This window comes from Lynx rufus, unplaced genomic scaffold (assembly GCF_022079265.1).
Source record: "Lynx rufus isolate CCGP_SWC_20201006 ecotype Redwood Valley unplaced genomic scaffold, mLynRuf1.p SCAF_3, whole genome shotgun sequence".
Taxonomy (NCBI): domain Eukaryota; kingdom Metazoa; phylum Chordata; class Mammalia; order Carnivora; family Felidae; genus Lynx; species Lynx rufus.
The window spans coordinates 41939449-41964407 of NW_025814845.1; the positions used below are offsets into that span (position 1 = coordinate 41939449).

Consider the following 24959-nt stretch of genomic DNA (forward strand, 5'->3'; position numbering starts at 1 on the left):
TTTTGTTTTTTCACTTGTAGGAATGAGTTAGTGGCTATGTAAGGTTCTTAGTGGTGGCATTTTGGATGGGACCTTTGAGCAGTGAAAGTTGGCCTTGCAGCAGAATCACCTGGGGAGATTTTGAGAAGTATGGATTTAAGGGCTGATCTCTGGAGGTTCTTACTCACTGAGCGAACCTGGGTAGGTTTTGAGTATCCCTATTTTTAAAGACTTTCACAGACTGATATCATTGCAGGCAATCAATTGCAGGCATAGCATAAGTTTTTAGACCTACGTCCTTCAAAAATTCCCCTTCCATATTTTGGATTGTTTGCACTCCCTAGTGTAAGATTGCTGAAAATTACAGAATTTTTTGCTCATCATTGTCCTTATCTTTCTTCTTTCAAAGAGATGTAAAATCAGAATACTCATATACAGAGTCTAAAAAGGTGATGTGTCTGAAAGGTAAGAAGGTCAATATGGAAACATAGGCAGTATCTACAGGTTAGAGGCAGGTTGTGAAGAACTTCATATGATAAGCAGGAGTGTCTGGATTTTACTTTGTAAACATGGAGAAGAAACACATGTTAACCAGAGAGGTAATGTGATTAGCATGCCTTTTAGGAGGTGAACTCTAGTGGAAATTGGGAAGATGGATTTGGAGTCACAAGAGACTAATGGCAAACAGGGGAGACTGTATGTCTGGACTGGAAATAGTGGCAATGAACTTGAAAAGAGGCTAGATTTAGGAAACATTTCTTACATAAAATCAAAACGATTGGATGAGAAAGGGATTCTATGAGATGAGAGAAAGATGCAGTACTTCAGAAATGTGTTTGCCTTATGAGACTGGGTCATTGGCTAGACATTAGTGAATTTAAAATACAGAACATTGAAGGAAATAAAAAGTCAACAAAGTTAATTTTTTTTCTGGACTGGGTAGCTGCAGTAAGTCTTTTTAAAGACTTAAGATTAGAAGAAGGGGATCACTGAAGAAGCAGAGGAGATATTCCTCTCTAAATTACATTTGCAGTAAGGAGCAATAAAAGATTTTCACATGCCAACATGACATTGCATATGTAAACTAAATCATGAAGTAATAACAACTTGAGATCAGAAAGAATTATAGTAATGATTAGAAAAAAGATCAATAAATTAAAACTGAAAATGGTAGTGAACAGTAGAATGGATATTTCCAAAAACTGAGTCAGTAAAATAGAAAACAAACTCAAGAAATTCATCTAGAATTCAGAGCCCAGAAGAATAAAAAAAAGTTGATGAGATAAAAGACACAGACCTAATATACAAATACTGAGAATTGCAAAATATATAGTAAAATAAACAGCAGGATTGAAATCCAAGGAATAATTAGGAAAAGGGAAGCCAGAGTCTGTTCGTAAGGGGTCCATGATTATCAAACAAACTAAATGAAATAAGATCAAGAGCTGGTTGTGTTAATTAATTAATCTGTGATTAATTAAGGAATACTGTCTTAAGGACTCAGAGAGGATCTCCATTTTTGCCCTTCTGCTGTTCTGACTACAGGTCTTAATCAGACTTTAGGACTATCTAAGGTGAAAGCTGCATTTTTTTTTTCTCAAGTGCTACGTATATCCTATGGAGAACTAGCTGAATGAACCAGCTTCTCTTCTTCTGGTTCATGTCTATATTCAGCTCCAAAATACAGACACTATGGTAGATTTCTGTCACCCAGAATTACTAGTCCACCTGTTTCCCTTTTGTATTCAGCTGACTGGATCTGGCATTTAATCCATTTTGCTCTTTCCTTCAGACTGTAGTCACAGCTCCTCTTTCCTTTCCTCACAGGAGGCCCTTAGCAGTCTTACAAGGCAGAGCTTTCACTGGCCTTTCTTGGATCCCAAGCCTACAGCTACTTTCACATTTTTTTGTTATAATAATATCCTTTTGTCTTGTGAGCTCATTGTGCTACTTCCCTCACAGTCACTGTGTTATAGGAAGGGATTGTGAAGACTTTTTTGTCTGCCTTGTATAACCTGGGGAAATTGCACGGTTACATAACTTTATTTTGCTCTGACAGAAAAAACCTGACTTATCTCTGAGGAAAGGGTGCCAGTCACATTCTCCATATCACTATACTCTGGTAGAGTCACGAGCTCAAGCCTTCTGATCCAATCTAAAGCTAAGCCAATACAAACCACGATGAGAAGCACTATACAGAAACAAAGCCACATTATCCAAACCTCATGCCACTTTTTTTTTTTTGGTGCAGAAGTGATTTTATTAAAGCACAGGGACAGGACCCATGAGCAGAAAGAGCTGCCACCTCATGCCACTTTCAAAATCATTAATAGAGATCTTGCTGCCCTTTTAATCACATAAACTTATCTTAACCTTGACATGAAGACATTTTTGAAGCTGATACTCAGATAGATGAAGCATATGTTCCTTTCCTTCCACCTGGTAGACCCATCTTCTCTTCCATACACACACACACACACACACACACACACACACACACGTGTGTGTGTGTGTGTGTGTGTGTGTGTGTGTATAATGTCCACTTTCCCTGTTTAGTTTGACCTCCAGTTGATACCCACCAAAAAAGTCAAAATAGAAAGCAAAATTAAAAGTTCACTGGTCAGGAGCTCCTGGCTGACTCAGTTGGTAGAGCATGTGACTCTTGATCTCAGGGTTGTGAGTTCAAGCTCCATGTTGGGCATGGAACCTACTTCAAAAGAATTAAAAAACATAAATAAAAGCCCACTAGTCAGGATTTATGGATAATCCTTTGAAGAAGTACCAGGTAATACTATAAAAGCATACTATAGGGGCGCCTGGGTGGCTCAGTCGGTTGAGCGTCCGACTTCGGGTCAGGTCATGATCTCACAGTCTGTGGGTTCGAGCCCCGCGTCAGGCTCTGTGCTGACAGCTCAGAGCCTGGAGCCTGTTTCCAATCCTGTGTCTCCCTCTCTCTCTGCCCCTCCCCCAGTCTCACTTTGTCTCACTCTGTCTCTCAAAAATAAATATAAAAAAAAATTTTTTTAAATAAATCAGCGTTTAAAAAAATAAATAAAAGCATACTATAAAACTATGCCTTTGCCTTCACTATTGAAAATAGATTTTATAAGGGAAAGAGTGTTGATACAAGGAAACCGAGAAGAGCTTTGAAACTACCGGGAAGCCTCTAGAAAAGTGTAGACAATTATTTTGATTTTTATACTATATTATTTTTAGGAAGTAGAACGAACCATTTTGAAGAAGAATGGCAGACAGCAAGAAATAATATATAATATAATGCTGTTAATTATACTGGAAAAGCTTTAAAATAAAAAATGAAAAAATATTTTTACCAGAGATAAAGTAGACTTTTTTTTTTTTTTTGGTCCACTGATTCTTTAGGTTAGTAAATGAGCAGCTACAGCAGTCACTTGATGATTGTCAGCATCGGCTTTCCAAAAAAAGAGGTGAACTTGAATCAGCCCAATCACAAATTAACTTACTGGAGGAAAAAATAGGTAAGGTTTTTTAAATTTTGTTTTCACGAAACCTAATTTACTTTGTCTAACAAACATTTCTCTTTATTTCCAGGTAAACTACACCTTCAGATGACTTCACAGAGTGAAGAGGCTCATGTAATGAAAAAGACCATTGGTGCTATTGATAAAGAAAAAGACTTTCTTCAGGAGACTGTAGATGAGAAGACCGAAAAGATTGCAAACTTGCAGGAAAACCTGGCTAATAAAGTATGTGACTGTTCAATACCTTTATCTAGCATCTGAACAGAAACGATTTCATTCTCTATTTCACAAATATGCAGTTCTTACCCCCCATATACAGGTTGCTAAGGTCCAGAGCCATATCTTTTAATATGCTTAAATTTCATTTTATGCCAATAATTTGGATCTTTAAAAATTCTATTGATAGAATGTAATGTAATTTTATCAGATGTGATTACAGCAAATTCAAACAAGTTTGTTTTTTTTTTTAATGTTTATTTTTGAGAGAGACAGAGACAGAGCTTGAGCGGGGGAGGGGCAGAGAGAGAGAAGGAGACACAGAATCCAAAGCAGGCTCCAGGCTCTGAGCTGTCAGCACAGAGCCCGACGCGGAGCTCGAACTCACGAGCCGTGAGATCATGACCTGAGCCAAAGCTGGATGCCAACCGACTGTGCCACCCAGGAGCCCTGAAACAATTCAAGTTCTTAGAGTAGGTTAGAAATATGCCAATATGTGAAGTACAGTTGGGAAATACAAATATGTTTACTTTGTAGCTTTCTTTTATAGCATAATTTATATAAATGTCATAAGTTATATAAATTCAAGGAAAGATTTCTAAATGAATGTTTTAGAATCATATATTTTCATAATTTCTACAGGAAAAAGCTATTGCTCAGATGAAGATAACAGTCTCAGAGTATGACTCTTCTATGAAGTAAGTGATAAATGCTTTTTAGAAATTTTCAGTGAGTGCAGCTTTATCTATTTAAGTAGTAATTAGACCATAGGAAAATTTCCTTCAGTTTTCCTGTTTTTGCCGGTGGCAGCATCTCAGTCTGCTAAAGAGGGTGAACATGCCATCCTCCATCATCAACATTTCAACAGTTGTGTCTGATTCATTATTCTTTTCATGCCTATATGCTTTTTATTTCTATAGTAATTACCCTGTTTGGACCCTAATTATTAAAACTTAGATTACTTTAGTAGTCAGTATTGAATTTGTTCTACATCATAATCTATCTTGAACAGTTACAAAATTTTACATTTTATGTCTGGTCTCTACTTCAAGACAAAAATCACTAATTGTATTTATTATATATATCTTTACATATTACATAGTAGTGGGGACTTAAACATTAAATAGTATTTGCCAATTGAATCTATTATGTTTTGCTCATAACATTTGAAAGTCTTCTATTTTTACTTATGGAATTATAAATTTATGACTACTACTTCCATTTAATGATTGATAGAGATCTAAAATATCTGCTTTACCTAATTCATCAGTGTCTTAATGTAGTGTGGTTTCTTGTATTCTTATTGTACTTAATTTCAGAGTATACAGTTTTAAGTGATTTACAATTTTCTAAAAAGCTTTCTTTATTATTTCCATATCCTTCATGTAACAGTCAGCTAAAGGAAACGTTGACTAGTCGGGACCGAGAAATAAGCAGCCTCCGGCGCCAGCTTGATACAGCTCACAAAGAACTTGATGAAGTAGGAAGATCTAAAGAAGTGTCTTTTAAGGAAAACAGAAGATTACAAGATGATTTGGCTACAATGGCAAGAGAAAACCAGGTATGAGTCCAGTGTATAAATGGATTGTTTATAATACAGTCATTCCTTGCTAAATTTTAAAGCTGTAAATATGTTTTCTAAAATTTAATGCTGTAAATATCAATAACATAAAGAACTCTGTAAGGAGAATAGTATTTATGAGTATTAAAAATGCAGTTTAGAAAGCTGCTGTATATCACAGAGTGTCTAGTTGATGTAACTATGGTCTCATTACCATTTTGGTCTTTGTTACTGGGAATCCTAAAGCTGGGAGCATAGGATTCTCTGTGGCAGAAATTATTGTCACCCCCAGGATCACTCCCAGGGCAAAGTGTTGCATTTTAAAGACCCACAATAGATTTTAATTATTCATACTTCCTTCCAGCAACTTAGAGAATCTCTAAGTAAATTATTGAATATTTTAGAATAGCAGTTACTCAAAATTATTGACTTTGTTTTTGCTGGTTTATTAAAGGATTATACCAAGAAGATGAATGATTTTCCTGTTTTAAAAAAATTACTTTCAGTATTCAATATAAAGCATATTGTTGATATATGAATTTTAAAAAATGTCAACCCATGAGCGTAGCTAGCCCCATAGTATAAATGCCAGATACACGGTCCTAACTCTTGCAGGAGATCAGTGGTAATATTTGGTTAAAAAGTCGAAATCAGTCAGGAAAAAAGTAAGAAAATAACTCTTAGGAACAGTTTTACTTTTTCCTACTCTTATTCCCCCAATTCAAAAGGAGCTATTTGAATAGAAATAGAACTCATTAGGTATCACATTCATTGTAGATTTGTCTTCAATTTTCTGATTTATAGGAAATCTCATTGGAATTGGAAGCAGCAGTGCAAGAAAAAGAAGAAATGAAGAGTAGAGTTCATAATTACATAACTGAGGTGTCACGATGGGAGAGCTTAATGGCTGCTAAGGTGAAAAAACATTATTTAAGTTGGATTTAAGACATTTAAAAATTTTTTTCATGTGTGTTTATTCTGTCTTATGTATGTATGTATGTATGTATGTCTCCTCGCTTAGATAATAAGGTTTGAGTGGAGAGCTTATCTTCTATATTTTTATACTTGAGATCTTATCTACTATATTTTTATACTTCCCTGCAGATCTTACTTAGTATATGTTGTCTGCATAGATAGCATATGTTTCCGAATTAAAACAAATTTTCTAATGTCTGTATATGTTTATGATATGAGTGTTCCAGTGGGTGACAGTTACTAATTTAGGAACAATGTTTTTATCCTAAAACTAGGAAAAAGAAAATCAAGATTTGTTAGATAGATTTCAGATGCTTCATAACCGTGCTGAAGACTGGGAGGTCAAAGCCCATCAAGCAGAGGGAGAAAGCAGCTCAGTTCGACTGGAACTTCTTTCTATTGACACGGAGAGGAGACACCTTCGAGAAAGGGTAGAGCTACTAGAAAAAGAAATTCAGGAGGTAATGTATTCATTTGTCTTGTGATGATATTATTAGTAAAGCTATAACATTCAAAGATACTTTATCGAAGTAAGGTTTAAGCATTGATAAAATCAAGTTCAGTGGTAATCTTTTGTCATTAATTCTAATAATTTGCTTAGAAGCCCCATTATTTCTTTTTAAACTGTAGTAAAATATATATGACATCACATTTGCCATTATTAAGAGTACAGTTCTTTGGCAGTTAGTACAGTCACATTGTTTTTGTTGTTGTTGTTTAAAGTATATTTATTTTGAGAGAGAGAGCACAAGTGGGGAAAGGAGCAGAGAGAGAGAGAGGGAGAGAGAGGATCCCAAGCAGACTCTGCACCACCAGTGCAGATCCCCATGTGGGGCTCAAACCTATGAACCAGAGATCATGACCTGAGCCTAAGGCAGATGGGATGCTTAACTGACTGAGCCACCCAGGTGCCCAGTACATTCACATTGTTATGCAAAATCACCACCATCTCCAGAACTTTTTCATCTTCCCTGACTGAAGCTCTGTCCCCATTAAATACTAACTTCCCATCCCTCACCCCCTACTCCCTTACTCTCTCCCCATCCCAGCCCCTGGCAACTACCATCCTACTTTCTTTCTCTATGAATTTGACCACTCTTTGTACCTCATATAAATGGAATCATACAATATTTTGTCTTTTTGTGACTGGCTTATTTCACTTAGCCTTAAGGTTCAGTTAACCTCAAGATTCATGTATGTTGTAGCATGTGTCCAAATTTCATTTCTTTTTAAGGCTGAATAAACATTCCATTATGTATATACATCACATTTTGTTTATCCATTCATCTGTCGATGGACATTTAATTTGTTTTCATCTTTGGCTACCAGGAATACTGCTATGAACGTGGATGTACAATATCTCTTCAAATTCTTTCTGTTATTGAGGATATACCTAGAAGTGGAATTGCGAAAGCAAGATCATTTTTATGTTTGATTGCTTTCAGGACTTGCCATACCTTTTTCCATGAGGAAAATTGTAACAAACTATGACAAACATAAAAAATGTGAAAGTGGTTTTGGAATTTGGTAATGGATAAAGGCTGGGAGAGTTTTGAGGTGCTTGAGAGAAAAAACCTAGATTGCTTTGAAAAGCTTGTTGGTAGATGCTTATTACAGGGGATTCTAGTAAGGGCTCAGAAAAAAAGGAGAGTGTAGAGAAAACTTATGTTATTTACAAAATGCATAAATTTTCAAGAACAGAATTTTTCCAGAAATCTTAGTGTTTCTTCTAATGAGGTTTCAGATGCAATTGAGGAACATGTTATTAGACACTGAAAGAATGGTGATCCTTGTTATAAAATGGCAGAGAACTTGACTGAATTATGGTCTACTCTTGGAAGGAAAGTATAACATACATAAGTGATGAACTTGGATATTCAGCTGAGGAAATTTCTAAGCAAAGTGTGGAAGGTGTAGCCTGGTTTCTTCTTGCTGCTTATAGTAAAATGGACAGAGATAAATTGATAAAGGAACTGCCAAGGACAAAAGGAACTAGGTCTTATCAAAATGCCAACAGCATTTTTTACAGCACTAGAACAGATAATCCTAAAATTTGTATGGAACCACAAAAGACTGCAGATACCCAAAGTAGTCTTGAAAAAGAAGAACAAGACTGGAGGTATCACAATCCCAGATTTCAAGATATATTACAAAGCTATAGTAATCAAAACAGTATAATACTGGCACAAAAAAATAGACACATAGATGAAAAGACAGAATAGAGAGCCCAGAAATGAGTCCACAATTGTAGAGTCAATGACTCTCCAACAAAGGAAGCTAGAATATGCAGTGGGAAAAACGTGTCTCTTCAGCAAATGGAGCTAGGAAAACTGGACAGCTATATGCAAAAGAATGAAACTGAGCCACTTTCTTATACCATATACACAAACATAAACTCAAAATGGATTAAAGACCTAAATGTGGGACCTAATACCATAAAAATCCTGGAGTGAGCACAGGCAATAATTTCTCTGACATCGGCCATAGCAACATTTTTCAAGATATGTCTCCTGAGGCAAGGGAAACAAAAGCAAAAATAAGCTATTAGGACTACTCCAAAATAAAAATCTTTTGCACAGCAAAGGAAATAACCAACAAAACTAAAAGACAACCTACCGGGGGCATCTGGCTGGCTCAGTTGGTAGAGCATGTGACTCTTGATCTTGGTGTCGTGAGTTCAAGCCCCACCCACATTTACTTTAAAAAAAAAAAAATACAACCTGCTGAATGGAGAAGATACTTGCAAATGATGTATCTGATAAAGGGTTAGTATACAAAATGTATAAAGAACTTAATACCAAAAAAACAATCTAATTTAAAAATGGGCAGAAGACATGAACAGACGTTTCTCCAGAGAAGACATCCAGATGGCCAACAGACACATGAAAAGATGCTCAATGTCACTAATCATCAGGGAAATGCAAATCAAAACCATAGTGAAATACCACCTCACAACTGTCAGAATGGCTAAAATCAAAAACACAAGAAACAGCAGGCATTGGTGTGGATGTGGAGAAAAAGGAATCTATATATACTGTTGGTGGGAATGTAAAATTTTAGTGTAGTCACTGTGGAAAACTGTATGGAGGTTCCTCAAAAAGTTAAAAATAGAATTACCATCTGATCCAGTAGTCTCACTATTGGATGTTTACCCCAAGAATACAAAAACACTAATTCAAAAAGGTATATTTGCCCCTTTGATTCTTGCAGCATTATTTACAATAGTCAAACTAGGGAAGCAGCCCAATTTTCCATTGATAAATGAACGGATAAAGATATGTTGTATGTATATACATATATATACAATGTGTATACACACACACACACACACACACACACACAACACTGAAATATTACTCAGCCATAAAAAAGAATGAAATCTTGGCATTTGCAACAATATGGATGGATCTAGAGGGTATAATGCTGAGTGAAATAAGTCAGAGAAAGACAAATACCATATGATTTTACTCAAAAGTGGAATTTAGGAAACAAAACAAATGAACAACAACAAAAAAGGAAACCAAAAAACAGATCTTTTTTTCTTTTTTCTTTTTTTTTCCCCAAAAAACAGACTCCTAACTATGGAGAACAAACTGATGGTCACCAGAAGGGAAGTGGGTAGGGAGAGGGGTGAAATAGGTGAAGAGGATTAAGAGTACCACTTACCATGATGAGCACTGAGTAATATAGAGAATTGTTGGGTCAATATTGTACATCTGAAACTAATATAACAGTGTATGTTAAGTATACTAGACTTAAAATTTAGGGGGTAAAATAGAATCAGGTCTTGATGATTTGGAAAATTCTTAGCCTATGCAGATAATGTGCTTTGGAGACAGAGCCAAGTGTGTGGCTTCACACACAACCTCTTGGTGAACAGATTTGGTATGTGGCTCATGAATGCAGTCAGTCATCTCTGTAGAAACACTGCCAACTTGTATTGATGGGGACAGAAATAGGATGAAATGAAAGAAGGCTGAATGTCTCGGATCCTACTAGCAGGAAACAGGCTAGCAGAGTTACTTGGCTACAAATAGTGTTCTCCTTTGAGAAAAGGGAGGAATGGCTCTGAAGGTAACTCAGAGATGAGCAGGGCTGTCCTGGGCAGCTCAGATTCTGATGAGGCTACTGTTGCCACCACAGGCACAGAGGGTACAGCCCCAGGGGGTGAGGCTACTGCCTCCTTGGTCCCAGAGTGCAGGGCCCCTGCCACTGAGGGCCAAGAGGGTGGGGCTGTTGCTGAGGGCTGAGAAGGTGGGGCCACACTAGCAGGCCCAAAACGTAGACTATCGTGGCATAGATAATTATTCTTAGGCCTTAAAATCAAATGGAATTTTCCTTGCTTAGTTGCAAACTTGCTTTGGATTAGTAACCCCTTCATTCCTTCTATTTTCTCCCTTTCAGAGTAGGCATGTCTATTCTATGCCTGTTTCCCCATTGTTTTTGTAAGCAGATAACCTGTTTGCTAGCTCACAGATCTGGGGAGGGAGAGTGGTTTTGTCCCCAAATGGGCCATAGCCAGAGTCTTACCCATATCTGATTTAGATGATGCTTAGATGAGATTTTGGACTTAGAATTGATGCTAGAATGTGTTGGGATGGAATGAATGTATTTTGCACATAAGAAGGACATGAATTTTGGGGAGCTAAAGGATAGAATTATGGACCTCAAAAAGTTTTGTTGAAATCCTAATCTCCAGCACCTGTGAAGGTGATCTTATTTGGAAATAGGGTTCTTACAGTTATAATCAGGTTAAGATGAGGTCATACTGGAATAGGGCAGGCCATAGCTCAATGACTGGTGTCTTTTGTAAGAGAAATCTGGACACAGAAGATACAGGGGAGAATACCAGATGAAGACAGAGGCAGAGACTGGAGTGAAGTGTCTACAGGGCAAGAACATTAAGGATTGCTAGCAACCACCAGGAGTTGGGAGGGAGACCTGGAACAGATTCTCTCTCAGAACCTCTAGGTTCTGCAAACATCTAAATTTCAGACTTGTAACCTCCAGAATTGTGACAGGATAAATGTTGTTTGTTTTAAACCACCCAGTAATTTGTAGTAATTGGTTACAGCAGTCCTATGAAACTGGCACCCTGTCTCTAGAAGTTTTCCTATCAAGAGTATAACTAGAGGAATGCTTTTCAGCTTTCAAAATTCTCGGAAGAAACTATTCTTTAATTTTTTTGTCTGTCATTGTTCGTGTTCTTTTGTGGTATGTAAAACTGACTTTTACCTATTTATATTTAGTTTTAGGGAACTCTGATTTTTAATTCATTAATTTAGAAAATCCAAATATTTACTTTTCTGCACAGTTAGATTTTTAATGTCAATTTATTTTGTTAATACCTATTAAAATCATTTTATTTTTCAAGTGTGGAATTCTTATTAAACTCTAGACTAGAATTTATGTCAGTTTGTATTTATCACTCACAATTTAAATTGTGTGGAACTTAAAATGTGGATTATTCTAGAAAGAGAGTTTTATCAGTGTTTCAAACTTTGTTCATTATTTCAGTTATTAAAATCTTATAAAGTTGTGGATTACTATTAGGTTAAATTAAATTTAAATAGAACTTCAGGTATTCAGTTTTAAAACAAACTCCATTTTGAAATTTATTAATAAAAATTTTGTTTTTACTTTTTATTTTTTTATTTAAATTCAAGTTGGTTAACATACAGTGTAGTCTTGGCTTCAGGAATAGAACCCAGTGATTCATCTCTTACATATGACACCCAGTGCTCATTGCAAAAAAAGTGCCCTCCTTAATGCCAATCACCCATTTATTCCATCCCCCCCCCACTTACCTCCCTCCCAGCTATTTATTTTTGAGGGAGGGAGGGAGGGAGAGAGAGAGAGAGAGAGAGCGAGAGCAAGCATGTACTTGAGTAGGGGAGGGGGCAGAGAGAGAGAGGGAGGCAGAGAATCCAAAGCAGTCTCCCTCTGCATGCTGTCAGTGCAGAGCCTGACTTGGGGTTCAAATTCACAAACTGCAAGATCATGACCTGAGCTAAAATCAAGAGTCAGACACCAAACTGACTGAAACACCCAGGCGCTCCTCCATTTTGCAATTTAGAATTTAAAGACAACTGAGGAGTGAGAAGTAAATATGTTGCTTTTTCTTGAAAAGGCATTATAACAATTTATAAAGGTAAATTTAATCTAACTCCCAAGATTCCCTTTTTACCCTAAAACAATGATTTTTATCTTTGCATCTTCCAAATATATACGTGAGGTACCTAGTTACCGTGGTTAGTAGTTATATACAATTCATTGGGTTAAGCATTAAATAGGCCATCTTTAAATAGCCGGCAGCTCCCTCAGAGTATCTTAAAATGTGCAAAACTTGGCTCTACTATTTTTTTTTAAAGTGAGGTCATGGCTGCACAGATTCAAGCCTTTAAAATTACTGGGTTACTTTAACTTTTTACCGGTTTCTTTTTCTATTCTCAGCACATAAATGCACATCATGCTTATGAGTCTCAGATCTCATCAATGGCAAAAGCCATGTCTAGATTAGAAGAAGAGCTGAGACACCAAGAAGATGCAAAAGCAGCAGCGTTGAATGATTTGTCGTCTCTTAGAGAACTTTGCATTAAGCTGGATTCAGGCAAAGATCTTATGACCCAACAACTGAATTCCAAAAACCTGGAGTTTGAGAGGGTAAGGACTTAAAAGACTTCATTGTAGCACATTATTTTATTGAGCCTTACTCTCATTGTTTTATTTTATCAAGCACTTTTGATAAAGTTTGTTTCCCTTTAAGGAGTTACTTTTGACTACAGGATTTTGAAAACTAGATTCTTTGCCAAGATTTTTCTAGGAAGCATAGTGATGAAATTAGGTGCTTTCTGTTTTGGAATAGATGGATATTTAGGAAAATAGGAGTGTTGTTATTATACAATAGGAACATATCCCAGTATATTCTTTCTCTGTTTGAAGGTAAGATTTAAATGAAGGACTGAGCAGTTCATTATTTCCTAAATAGAGTAGTCTTTCTGATAAAATCTCAAGGCATTTAAATCTTACTTAATTTTCAAAGTCTAGTTACCTGGAACTTCCCATTCTCAAACTGAGCATTACTTTAAACATCCCAGTGCATGTTTTCAAATACAGATGTTTTCAGTTTTCATTCATTTAATAGTATCTTTATTTTCAGCTACTGAGAAGCTCCAGTGTTGGCTTGACTGTTTGGTCAGAGTACACATAATAGATCAGAAGGGCTTCCTTTCTGATAGGATGGCCACATTTTAGGATTTTATGTTAATGACCCTCTCTTGGCAAGGAAGTATGAGTGAAACTCATAGGAATAGGTCTTATACCAAATAAGCAAAAATTATTTTGAAAATAAGATGACTTTCTTACACTTAAAGAAATGGTTCAAAATCTTTAACTGGTACCCAAAATAAAGCAACTGATAAGTGTATATAGCTCTACAAATAATTTTTTAGAGTGAGTCTCAAATTGTACTGAAGTAATCTTACTTTGTTTTCCCTGTAGGTTGTGGTGGAATTAGAAAATGTAAAATCAGAAGCAGACCTGTTCAAAAAACAACTGGCAAGTGAGAGACATACAATTAAAAGCCTTGAATCATTGTTGGCTACAAATAGAGATAAAGAATTTCATTCGCATTTAACCTCCCACGAGAAGGATACAGAAATTCAGCTACTTAAAGAGAAGTTAACCCTTTCAGAAAGCAAATTGTAAGTGGCATAAATCAACCTGTTTAAAGAAAATCGCTTGTCAAAAATAATTTTTGGCGAGAGAAGGGGATGGGAGTGTGTATGGTGGTACAAAACCAAAATATTTTACTTACATTGTGGCTGCTTTTAGGAATTTGGGGGTTTAGTTTAAGGAGATACATTGTGTTTGGAGATACAGATTTGTGTATCTTCACCACAGAGATGGTACCCATGGAAGTGAATGAGTGGACTTTAGAAAAATGCCTGTAGTTGAGTTGTGAACAAACAGGAGTCAGCAAAGGGGAGAGCATTTCAGGATGGGGAAAGCCATCTGTGTCTTTTACTGTGTGGACTAGAAAAAGACATCAAAATTGCATGTAGTTTCTCTCACATAAGTTTAGTGATTAATTACCTTTTAGGAGATTGATGATAGTGTCTATTAGACGGGCAGATTTGGACATATTTGATGGAAGAGGGGAGAAAATCTGGAGTACATAGTACAAGTAGAATAGTTAAGTTTTAAAAGAAGTTAATAATATTTGTCTTTCTGAGGCAAGAGTCCAGAAAGAGCCAATGAAGATACTTTACATCTTGATGTTATAATTCATGTCTTATTCAAATTTGTATTTCCAGCATTGCTACAGTGCCTAGCACATACTGGAAGTTTAGTTTAACTGTTTGTTAAATAAATAAGATGAATGAATGAATGAACAAAAGAAAACTTAGTGATAGAAGCTCCTGAAGTTGAGAAAAGTAGTGTTAAAAAGACTTGTTCTTTTCTTTTCTTGTCCTAATTATCACCTCCATTTGTATTTATTACTAGCAAAAACAAAACTCCATAGCACTAGACTCTACAAAACAACATATTTGTTATTTATTTATTTATTTTTAAATTTTATTTTTAAGAACTAGTCTAGGCCGGGAAAACACCATGCTTCGGGCTAAAGTGACACAGTTACAAACCGATCATGATTCTATGAAAAGGCAGATTTCAACTGAAAGATATGAACGGTAAGAAAAAGATTTGAGCATTGGACAGTGTTTTTATTTATTCCTTGTCCCAAAAAAGATTTAATAGGACTTAAAAATAGCCAACTTTCTTTCAGTGTTCATACAAAAATAAACTTCTTCTGGGGCGCCTGGGTGGCTCAGTCGGTTAGGCAGCCGACTTCGGCTCAGGTCATGATCTTGTGGTCCGTGAGTTCTAGCCCTGCGTCGGGCTCTGTGCTGACAGCTCAGAGCCTGGAGCCTGCTTCATATTCTGTGAATAGCCTGCTTCATATCTCCCTCTCTCTGACCCTCCCCTGTTCATGCTCTGTCTCTCCCTGTCTCAAAAATAAATAAACGTTAAAAAAAAAAATTAAAAAAATAAATAAACTTCTTCTGATATTTCTTCCTAAAAAGTCAAAAGTGTTGTGGGAGATAATATCCTTACAGTAAATAAAGTAGCAAATATTGTCTACATGTTTTCTATAGCATTTCTCAGGGCAAAATCAGGGCATTATTTGAAAGAATATAATAGGGAATCAACAGGCGAGTAAGGATGCTACAAGACCCTAAACTGGAGTTGCTGGGTGGCTCAGTCGGTTAAGTATCTGACTCTGGCTGAGGTTGTGATCTTGCAGTTTGTGGGTTCAAGCCCCGCATCGGGCTCTGCACTGACAGCTCAGAGCCTGGAGCCTGCTTCTGATTCTGTGTCTCCCTCTCTTTCTGCCCCTCCCCTACTCATGCTCTGTCTCTCTCTGTCTCAGAAATAAATAAACATTAAAAAAATAAAAATTAAAAAAAAAGCACAATGTGGTCCAATAGGAAACTCAAAATACAGATCATCACAAAAGTGATGATGATCATAAGAGCAATTGATAAGTATGTGCCAGATACCACATACATATCTGATTAATGCTACTAATAATCTATTATTATGCATATATTACAGGAAACTGAAGTCACACAAATAATAAATGGCAGAGCCAAAACTAAAAATATATCTTATACACCTGAAACTAACAAAGCATTTTATGTTAACTAAATGTGAATTAAAAAGATAAATAAAATTTTGAAATAAAAACAGATCTGTTTAATTTTAAACCCCATGCTCTTATATACAGTATATTCCCTACCGCTTAGTAGTTTTCTAATTTTCATACTCACTTTTATTTCAGTTAATTTGCTTTGTATATTGAAAACCTTAATCTCCAAGTGCCACAAACAGGGATGAAACTTGCTTTCACAGCTAAAATTGAAGTCTAATTTGCAAATCAGTTGTCAAGTTACTTTTCTTTCATTACTCTTTCTTGCTCTATTAATACCATAGACATAAACATTCCTGAGATTTCATACTCAAATAGTGGTCAAATTGCTACTTATCGGGTCAGTTTTTTTATTTCTCTTATTTTCTATTTGCATCAAAACTTTTGAAAGATATGCCATTTGTAGTATAGACAAAATTTGCTAGGAAATCAATATTTATGATTTCAAAGAGAAAGGAAGCCTGAGAAATGAAGAAAAGCATCAATACATAAAATCAGTGTTACTAATTTCTCGTAATTGAGAAGATTTCGTTTCTCAGTGTGCTAAACTGTACATACATGATTTCTATTTCTTAATGATAACTTAAATTCTCTTCAGTCCAAGGGGGGTCCTACTGCCTAGGGCTATAAGACCCCCTTAATTCCTCTTTTTCCCTTGTTCCTGGTCCCCGAAGAAACGTAGGCCAACAGGACATCTCCTTTTCCTTATCATCCAACTAGGTTATGCATTCTTAAAGTGCCATTATCGCCACCCCAGGGAACAATATTGGTTCTTGGGGGTTGAGGGAGTGGCAAAAAAACTTTAGGTATTACAATGACTCGTAACCTGCCAGAGGACCTCAATACATAAATAACATATCTATATGTTAAAATTTCATTGGGAAGAGTGGATAATTTGGGGGGAGGGAATATCTTAAAAAGTTTCTTTAAGGGGGATCATAATGAAAAAATAGTTTGTGAAATACCCAACTAAGTAGAAATCTTGGATACTGAGGAGTAAAATGCAGAAAGTCTAGGCCAGAGACCCTGAATAGCCCACAAAAGAAGTAGAAACACAGTCACCATGCTTTGTGGAGCTGACCCAGACACAGGGGAGGAGGGTGTAGTAGAGAAAAGGGTTATTTCACTTCTGACATTGGGAGTTTTTAGGAAGAAGGAAGAAGCTAGATTTATGTTCAAGAAGAGGTGGGAAAGGAAGGGGCAGAGGTGGGAGCCAACTTTGCAAATCTGTATTCAGAGGGGCTTTGAACAACCTCTTATAGTACATATTCCTTTAATTGAAATCTTTTACTCACTACTTAAAAATTATAAGGACATTGGATTTAAATTTAGTAGAAATACTCATTAGTTAATTGAGGAGAAATTACTTAATCAGTAAAAATCACAACATCATATATTTTGTATACCACTTAATTGTATAATCTCTTCCTTGATCTTTACTGACAGAGAAAGAGCAATCCAAGAGATGCGTCGACATGGTCTTCCCACACCACCCCTTAGTTCAACTCTGAGGTCTCCTTTACATTCTCCTGAACATATAAGCTGTTAATTATCGTAAAGGTAAGTATGCAGCACTAGGACAAGCAAAACTAATCTGTAATTATAAAAATTCAGAAAGTAGTTTTCAGTGTGGAGGGAGGGGAGCTTGCCTACAAAGGTGATCAGGGCAATTTTGTGAAGTAATGAAGGGTTCTGCGTCTTGGTGATGGCTGCACGGGTATATACAATTGTAAAAACTCATTGACCTGAACGTTAACAGTCCACGCATTTTAATGTATGTAGATTATACCTCAATTAAAGAAGAAAAGGCATCCACAACAAAATATTAAATGACAGGATATCACACAGTAGCACTTGATGAAGTGCCAAATTCAACATACAAATAACAGGTGGTAAAAGTATAGACAGCAGTGTACAAATGGGAATGCACATGACACAGTAGACTCAATCTGACAGGAATGGCAGGTTGTCGGGGAATAATGAGGGAGAAAGGCATGGCAGGCAGGGTGGGACACAGAGGGTATATTGAATGTGAGGCTCAACTAGAGGCTGTAGTCTTATCTCTGTAAGTCAAGGGGAGCCGTTGAAGGTGCTTCTGTGTATAATATGGGTACAAGGGAGGAATTAAGATGGTGGATTAACTTCATAACTATATTTGGGCCATATTGGGGAAGATAGAAATGAGAGGCAGAGACCAGAAAGAGCTATGAGAGGAACAGTATATTCAGTTCAGGATCTGTGGAATAATGTTGAAAGCTAGGACAAATTTTAAAAACAAATGACATATATATAGAAAAGTGCCATATCCTAGCATACAGCTCAGTGAGTTTTCACAAACTGAATACACCTGTGAATAACCTACACCCAGATCAAGAAACAAAACACATCCCTCTTGGGCTCTCTCCTGCTTATAAGCCCTGCTCCAGAAGTAACTATTCTGCCTATTAAAAACATAGATTTCTTTTGCCTGTTTTTGGACACTTTTTAAACGAAATCTTACATTTCTGGCTTGTTTTCCTCCACAGTACATCTGTGAGATTCATTCATACTGGTGTGTGTTCTTGTAGGTTGTTCAGTCTTGTTGCTGCATAGTATTACATTGCATGAACTCCCCACAGTCCATTTACCCATTTTATTGTTGATGGGCATTTGGTAATTTCCAGTTTGGGCTATTGTAGAGTTAACGATGAACATTCTATTCTAGTACCTGTGTGTTGGTGACCAGATGTGTGCATTTCTTTTGAGTATACACGTAGGAGTGAAGTTGTTGGGTCACTGGACATGCATATATTCAAGCTTGAGTAGACAGAGCAAAGTGGTTGTAAAGAGGTAGGACACATTTAACAGAAGAAGGGTCAAAGGGATGTGCTGATTGATTGGAGATGGGAATGAATGGGAAAGAAGTCCTGCAGGACCAGGGCTTGAAAGGTAGGTTGACCGCAAAATGCAGGCTTGCTGACAGAAATAGTAAAGTCATTCTTTTTTAAAAATATGCATTTCTTTGCCTTATTTTAAGTAGAAGCATATAGAAGATAATTAAGCATTTCCTCAATGACTCAGAATTCTCATTATGAACATTAATTATGTAGTGTGTTTTGACATACTGATCCGCCAGGTTTTATTGGTATTTGTAGGGCGTAGGTTTAAATGAGTCCTGATTGCTGTACTTTTCTTTTGTGTGTGTTTGTTTGACTAAAACATGCATTTTCCTCTTTCACTTTGAGGACTCCTTCTCAGTGCTGGCTACAATCACTGTGTCCTCACAACTTCTAAGCTGCTGCATTAATTTGAATGTGATTAGATGGAGGTTCAGCTTCTCGTTATAAAGCCTTGTAACAGTTGTGACACATACATTTTCTCATACTGGATTCACAGCTGCATTTTAGACCAGAGATTGGTAAACTAAAGTCTGTGGGCCAAATCCACTCCACTGCCTATTTTTGTAAATCTAGCATAGCCACACCTGTTTGTTTACACATTGTCTAAGACTGCTTTCCTACAGAGGTGGAATTGAGTAGTTGTGACAGAGACCCCGTGGCCCACAAATCTAAAATATTTACTACCTGGCTTTTCACACTATGTAGCCTCTGGAAAACTCTGCTGTGTACCTGTGAGAGAATAAGAGTGAAAAAAACAAATAATTCTTTGGTTTTATGAAAATAGGCTTAAAAAAAAAAAAAAGAAAATAGGCTTTACCTTATAGATGCTCAAAAAAGGTCTTGGAGACTCCAGAGATACCCATATTATACTTTCAGAACCACTGATTTAGAACATGCTGGATTTAGCAATCTCTAAAGCTGTGATTATTTAGAAAACTTTCTGTTTTGTTTGTTTTAAACATTTTTTTAAAAATAATCTCTATGTCCAACATGCAGCTCAAACTCACAACCCTGAGATCAGCAGTCACATGCTCCACCAAGTGAGCCAGCCAGACCCCCCAAATTAGAACACTTTTTAATTGTGATAAAATATATGTAACATGAACTTTGCTATCTTAACTGTTTTTAAAGTGTGCAACTCAGTGGCATTAAATTCATAATGTTGTACAACCAAAACCACTATTTCCAAAATTTTTTCATCACTCCAGACAGAAACTCTATATCCTTTAGGCCATAATTCTTCAGTCCCCTGTCTACCTCCCCAGGCCCTGAAAGTCTCTAATCTACTTTTCTGTCTCTTGCCCATTCTAGCTTTTCATATAAGTGAAATCATACTAGATTTGTCCTTTTGTGTCAGGCTCGTTTTACTTAGCATAATGTTTTCAGGACTCATATGTTGAAACAATTTGTTTCTTTTTTTACTGAATAATACTCCTTTGTGTGTTTATGCCACATTTTGTTTGTCCGCTCATCAGTTGATGGACACCTGGGTCGTTTTCACCTTCTAGCTATTGTGAATAATGCTGCTATGAACATTGGTGTTCAAGTACCTGTTTTCAAATCTTCTGGGAGTAACTAAGAGTAGAGTTTCTGGGTCATATAGTAATTCTGTGTTTAACTAGTACATCCTCAGCGAGAAAACATAAAATATAAAAATATAAAGAAGGACACCAAAATTACTTTAAAAAAAAAATTTTTTTTTAACCTTTATTCATCTTTGAGAGAGAGAGAGAGAGAGAGAGCGTGAGTGGGGGAGGAACAGAGAGAGAGGGAGACACAGAATCTGAAACAGGCTTCATCCAGGCTCTGAGCTGTCAGCACAGAGCCCAATGCGGGACCCGAACTCACTGACTGTGAGATCATGACCTGAGCCGAAGTCAGACGCTTAACCGACTGAGCCACCCAGGTGCCCCCCCAAATCAGTTTTTTAAACTTTTTTTTTTTTGTGGTAAAATATACATAACATCAAATTTATCATTCTAACTATTTTTAAGTCCACATTTCTCTGACAATTAGTACATTCACATTATTGTGAAAAAATAATGTCCTTCATCCATCTCCAGAACTTTTTTATCTTCCTCAACTGAAACTCTACCCATGAAATAAACATTAACTCCCAGTCTCCCCTCCCCACAGCTCCTGGCAACTGCCATTACAATTTCTGTCTCTGTGAATTTGACTACTCTGTTTAACTCATATAATTGGAACTATACAGTGTTTGTCCTTGTGACTTACAGTGCTTTCAGGGTTCATCCATATTGGAGCATGTGTCAGAATTTCTTTCTTTTTTGGTGCTAAACAATATTCCACTGTATGAATATACCATTTATGAGTTGGTAGATACTTGGGTTCCTCCTATCTCTTGGCTGTTGTGAAAATGTATGTTCAAGTCAAAATCACTTTTAATCCTATAACCCAGAGAAAATATCAATTAGCATTTTGGTATATACTTCCTTCTTGTTTGATTTGTAATAAATATACACACACATTCATAGACATACATATATAATTGTAATAGAGATCATACTCAAAATAATTTTTTATCCTATCTTATATTTTGTTTTGTTCTGTTCTTTGGGGTTTTTCCCCTTAATAAATTGTTGAGAGCATCTAATCATTAAAAGTATTTTCAAAATGCCATTTTATTCTTTTTATTTTTCTTTTCTTTTTTTTTTTTTTTTCCTTTCTCCTTTCCTTTCTCCTTTCCTTTCTCCTTTTCTTTCCTTCTGCCAGGAGATAGTATTTACATTTGGAATTTTACAAGAGATGATTTATTTTTTGTTTTATTTTTTAAGTAATCACTATGCCCAATGTGGGGCTTGAAACCAGGACCCCGAGATCAAGAATCACATGCTCCACTAAATGGATCCAGCCACGTGCTCCTCAAAAATGCCATTTTAAAATAGTTATCAGGTGCCTGGGTGGCTCAGTCGGTTGAGCGTCCAACTTTGGCTCAGGTCATGATCTCACAGTTCATGGGTTTGAGCCCCGCATGGGACTCTGGGCTGACAGCTCAGAGCCTGGAGCCTGCTTGATTCTGTGTCTCCTCTCTCTCTGCCTTTCCCCAGCTTGTGCTGTCTCTCTCTGTCTCAAAAATAAACATTAAAAATTTTTTTTATTTAAATAAATAAAATAGTTATCAGTTCATCACATGTTTCCATTGTGGAATTTTTCATATTTTAGTGTGTGTGTGTGTGTGTGTGTGTGTGTGTGTGTGTGTGTTTTTAATTTTTTTTTTCAACGTTTATTTATTTTTGGGACAGAGAGAGACAGAGCATGAACAGGGGAGGGGCAGAGAGAGAGGGAGACACAGAATCGGAAACAGGCTCCAGGCTCTGAGCCATCAGCCCAGAGCCCGACGCGGGGCTCGAACTCACAGACCGCGAGATCGTGACCTGGCTGAAGTCGGACGCTTAACCGACTGCGCCACCCAGGCGCCCCGTGTGTGTGTGTTTTAATTGGGGTGGTGATTAGATAGCACATAAGGTAAAAAATATTTGTCCATAATATGCTGTTTTAAGACTCAGACACAATTTACAGTACTTATACATTAACTTAGACATCATATTATTCCTCATTTTGAGTAATTTTTCTCAGTTAACATCCTGTGTTACCCCTTTCTTTTCACTCTGTATCATTCATTTAGTCCTCATATACTTTGATGTGCTTGGGTGGTCTGAGGGGAATATATTTTGAAGTATAGAGCTGTTAACTATAACTTGATTATGGGCAAAGGCTTTATTAGAGATTATAATTTTGGTTAAAACTGAAAACAGTCTCTTAGTTTTTTGTGAATTTACCAAGTAATTTTTGTTTATCGTTTTTCTCTTAACTCCCCTTTCCTGTCCCCCCTTTTTCAGAATGGTGGCTTTCAATGAGTTACCTCTGTGGATTTTTTAAAGGACAGAACAGTAATGAAATATTTGAAGTACTTGTTCTTGAAAATCATGAACATTGACACAAATTCTACCTCTGTCAACTTTTATTTAAATCAGTGAATATTTATATAAAAATTTTGGTTTAAAAGAGCCATATCTATGTGTATATTTTTATATATATGACAGAACAAAATATGTATTAATAGTGCTAACTAATGTTATATCTATACTTATATTATTCCTCACTTAAATTGCTCCTCAAAGTGTGTGTTTATACTGTGAATTAATATAATGTATTGTTCACATTATGCTTTAATAATCTTTTTCATAATGAGCCATGATATGTGTATATAAATATTCTTACAATACTTATTTTCAAAGTGTTTTCAGTTTTCATGCCTGTGTTTATAACCCATATCTTTAATACATTCATATAGGATTATCAATCTTGATGCTGTGCTGTCACACTTTTTCTTCTAAATGTAAAATTAATTGTTCACCAATTTGCTATCTATCATCAAGGGTAATATATTCAGGTCTATTTTCACAATAACAGAGGTCTTGATAAAATAATAATTACCGTATATCATTTGTTATTGTCAACTTGAAGAACTGTGATGGGAAAGATACATTTATATATTACATGCAATATTTTATTATTTTGGTTATCACATGGACTCTTCACTTAATACAAATTCTATCAAAATCAAACTAAAAGCCACATTCAGAATTTTGTAAAACAATAGAACAGAAATTTGGGACACTTTTTCAGTAAATAAAATTCCTCCCTGTATTAAGAAAAAAATTCAGACCATAAAAGTATATGCGGTAAATATAGTAAAAGATTTTGTTAAAATGCCAGTATACATTCAATAATACCAGTTTTTGCTTCTAAACTTGTGTGTTGTAATTTATTAGTCTTACAGAATAGTATGTAAACACTGAACTGTGGCATGTAAATAGAAAACAACTTTTTACAATTAATTTTCAAGGTTGTAGTTTTAAGGAATTTAGATATATCTAAATATGTATATATATACACACATTAATAAAAGAACAGAAGTACAAAATAGAATGTCAGATTCAAAAACTAATCGTGTTTGAACCATACACATTTGGAGAAAATCCTTTTCTTGGTAGGTTTCATTATGATTGAAAAAGAAGAACTTAAGAACGAACATAAGAAAGTGGAAGACCAGTTGCTTATGATAGTTTGTTTCCTCTTGTGGTTTTAATACAATGGAATTTGTGTATGTGTGTTTGTGTGTACCTGGGGGTGGCATTGCTCTTTTCTAAAACTAATATGCCTTATATGTCTGGGATATGGTATATGCCATTTGCAATAATTCACTGTGTATTTGGGTGTGATGTGGTTTATTTTTCTACCATATTTGTAATTTTATGTATTCCATCTCCTTTGTGTGAATTCATGTAGCAAAATACAAGAGAAATGGGACTAATTTGCAATGTCATATGGAAAATCTTTTAATAAACATATGTAAATAAAATAAAAAATAGTCCCACCTTTTCCCCCAAAGCAATAGCAAGGCCTATTTTATTAGATATTTTATTTTTAATGTTTTTCATAATTTAAAAATGTGTAGCTTGCCATAATTATTTTCTTAACCATATTACTACAATTTTCCTAAATTAGTTTTATCTTAAAATACTGAATGTTCTCACCATTTGTAGATGTTTTTAATTTGTTTTAAAAATTTTTAAATTATGCTTGACATAGATATTCCATTAAACTTTCTAGTCAATTTATTTTCTCTTACAAATAGTTTTTTCTTACATTTTAGCAATAATCTTAACTCTAAACAATTCAAACTTTATCATGGTAGGATTTGGGTAAATCCTTGTACTTAATGTGTGAGATACTTTTTTTTTAATGGTTTTGATTTATTTCCAGTTCAAGAAATGAAGTCAAAGTTTCTGTTTGAAATCCATGTACAAAATGATTGAACAGGCTTGTGTATGTGTTTACATTTTTCTTTCATATGCTCTGTGTTGAGAACCTTAACTACATTGACTATGCCACCTGCCACATCACCTTATTACAACTTACCACACATCTGATCTCCCCCTCTCCCCAATTCTTAGAAGATTTACTGTCTTTTATTCTATCATCAGTCTTTTTAATTTCACTATCTTGGAACAGTGGTTATTGACCAGGCCTGCATTGGTGTTACCTGGACAGTTTTAATGAAAAACTGATTTCTGAACCCTACACTTGTCCAAATCAGAATCTCTGGGAAT

General features: G+C 35.8%; 1 protein-coding gene across 3 annotated transcripts in view; it reads left to right on the forward strand.

Annotated features, from left to right (window-relative positions):
- The window catches only part of CEP135 (centrosomal protein 135), a 69513-nt gene extending 44946 nt beyond the window's left edge, over nucleotides 1–24567 (forward strand). The window contains exons 16-26 of one of the 3 annotated variants that reach the window (XM_047091319.1): nucleotides 3361–3476; nucleotides 3550–3704; nucleotides 4338–4393; nucleotides 5088–5256; nucleotides 6061–6171; nucleotides 6507–6692; nucleotides 12685–12894; nucleotides 13732–13934; nucleotides 14820–14924; nucleotides 17390–17503; nucleotides 22683–24566. In XM_047091319.1, the coding sequence (XP_046947275.1) occupies nucleotides 3361–3476; nucleotides 3550–3704; nucleotides 4338–4393; nucleotides 5088–5256; nucleotides 6061–6171; nucleotides 6507–6692; nucleotides 12685–12894; nucleotides 13732–13934; nucleotides 14820–14924; nucleotides 17390–17492 (1414 nt within the window). In that variant the 3' untranslated portion in view covers nucleotides 17493–17503; nucleotides 22683–24566. Of the gene's footprint in view, nucleotides 1–3360; nucleotides 3477–3549; nucleotides 3705–4337; nucleotides 4394–5087; nucleotides 5257–6060; nucleotides 6172–6506; nucleotides 6693–12684; nucleotides 12895–13731; nucleotides 13935–14819; nucleotides 14925–17389; nucleotides 17504–22682 lie in introns of all 3 variants that reach the window. The other 2 variants (XM_047091320.1, XM_047091321.1) reach the window with 2 other exon arrangements.
- The last annotated feature ends 392 nt before the right edge of the window (nucleotides 24568–24959 follow it).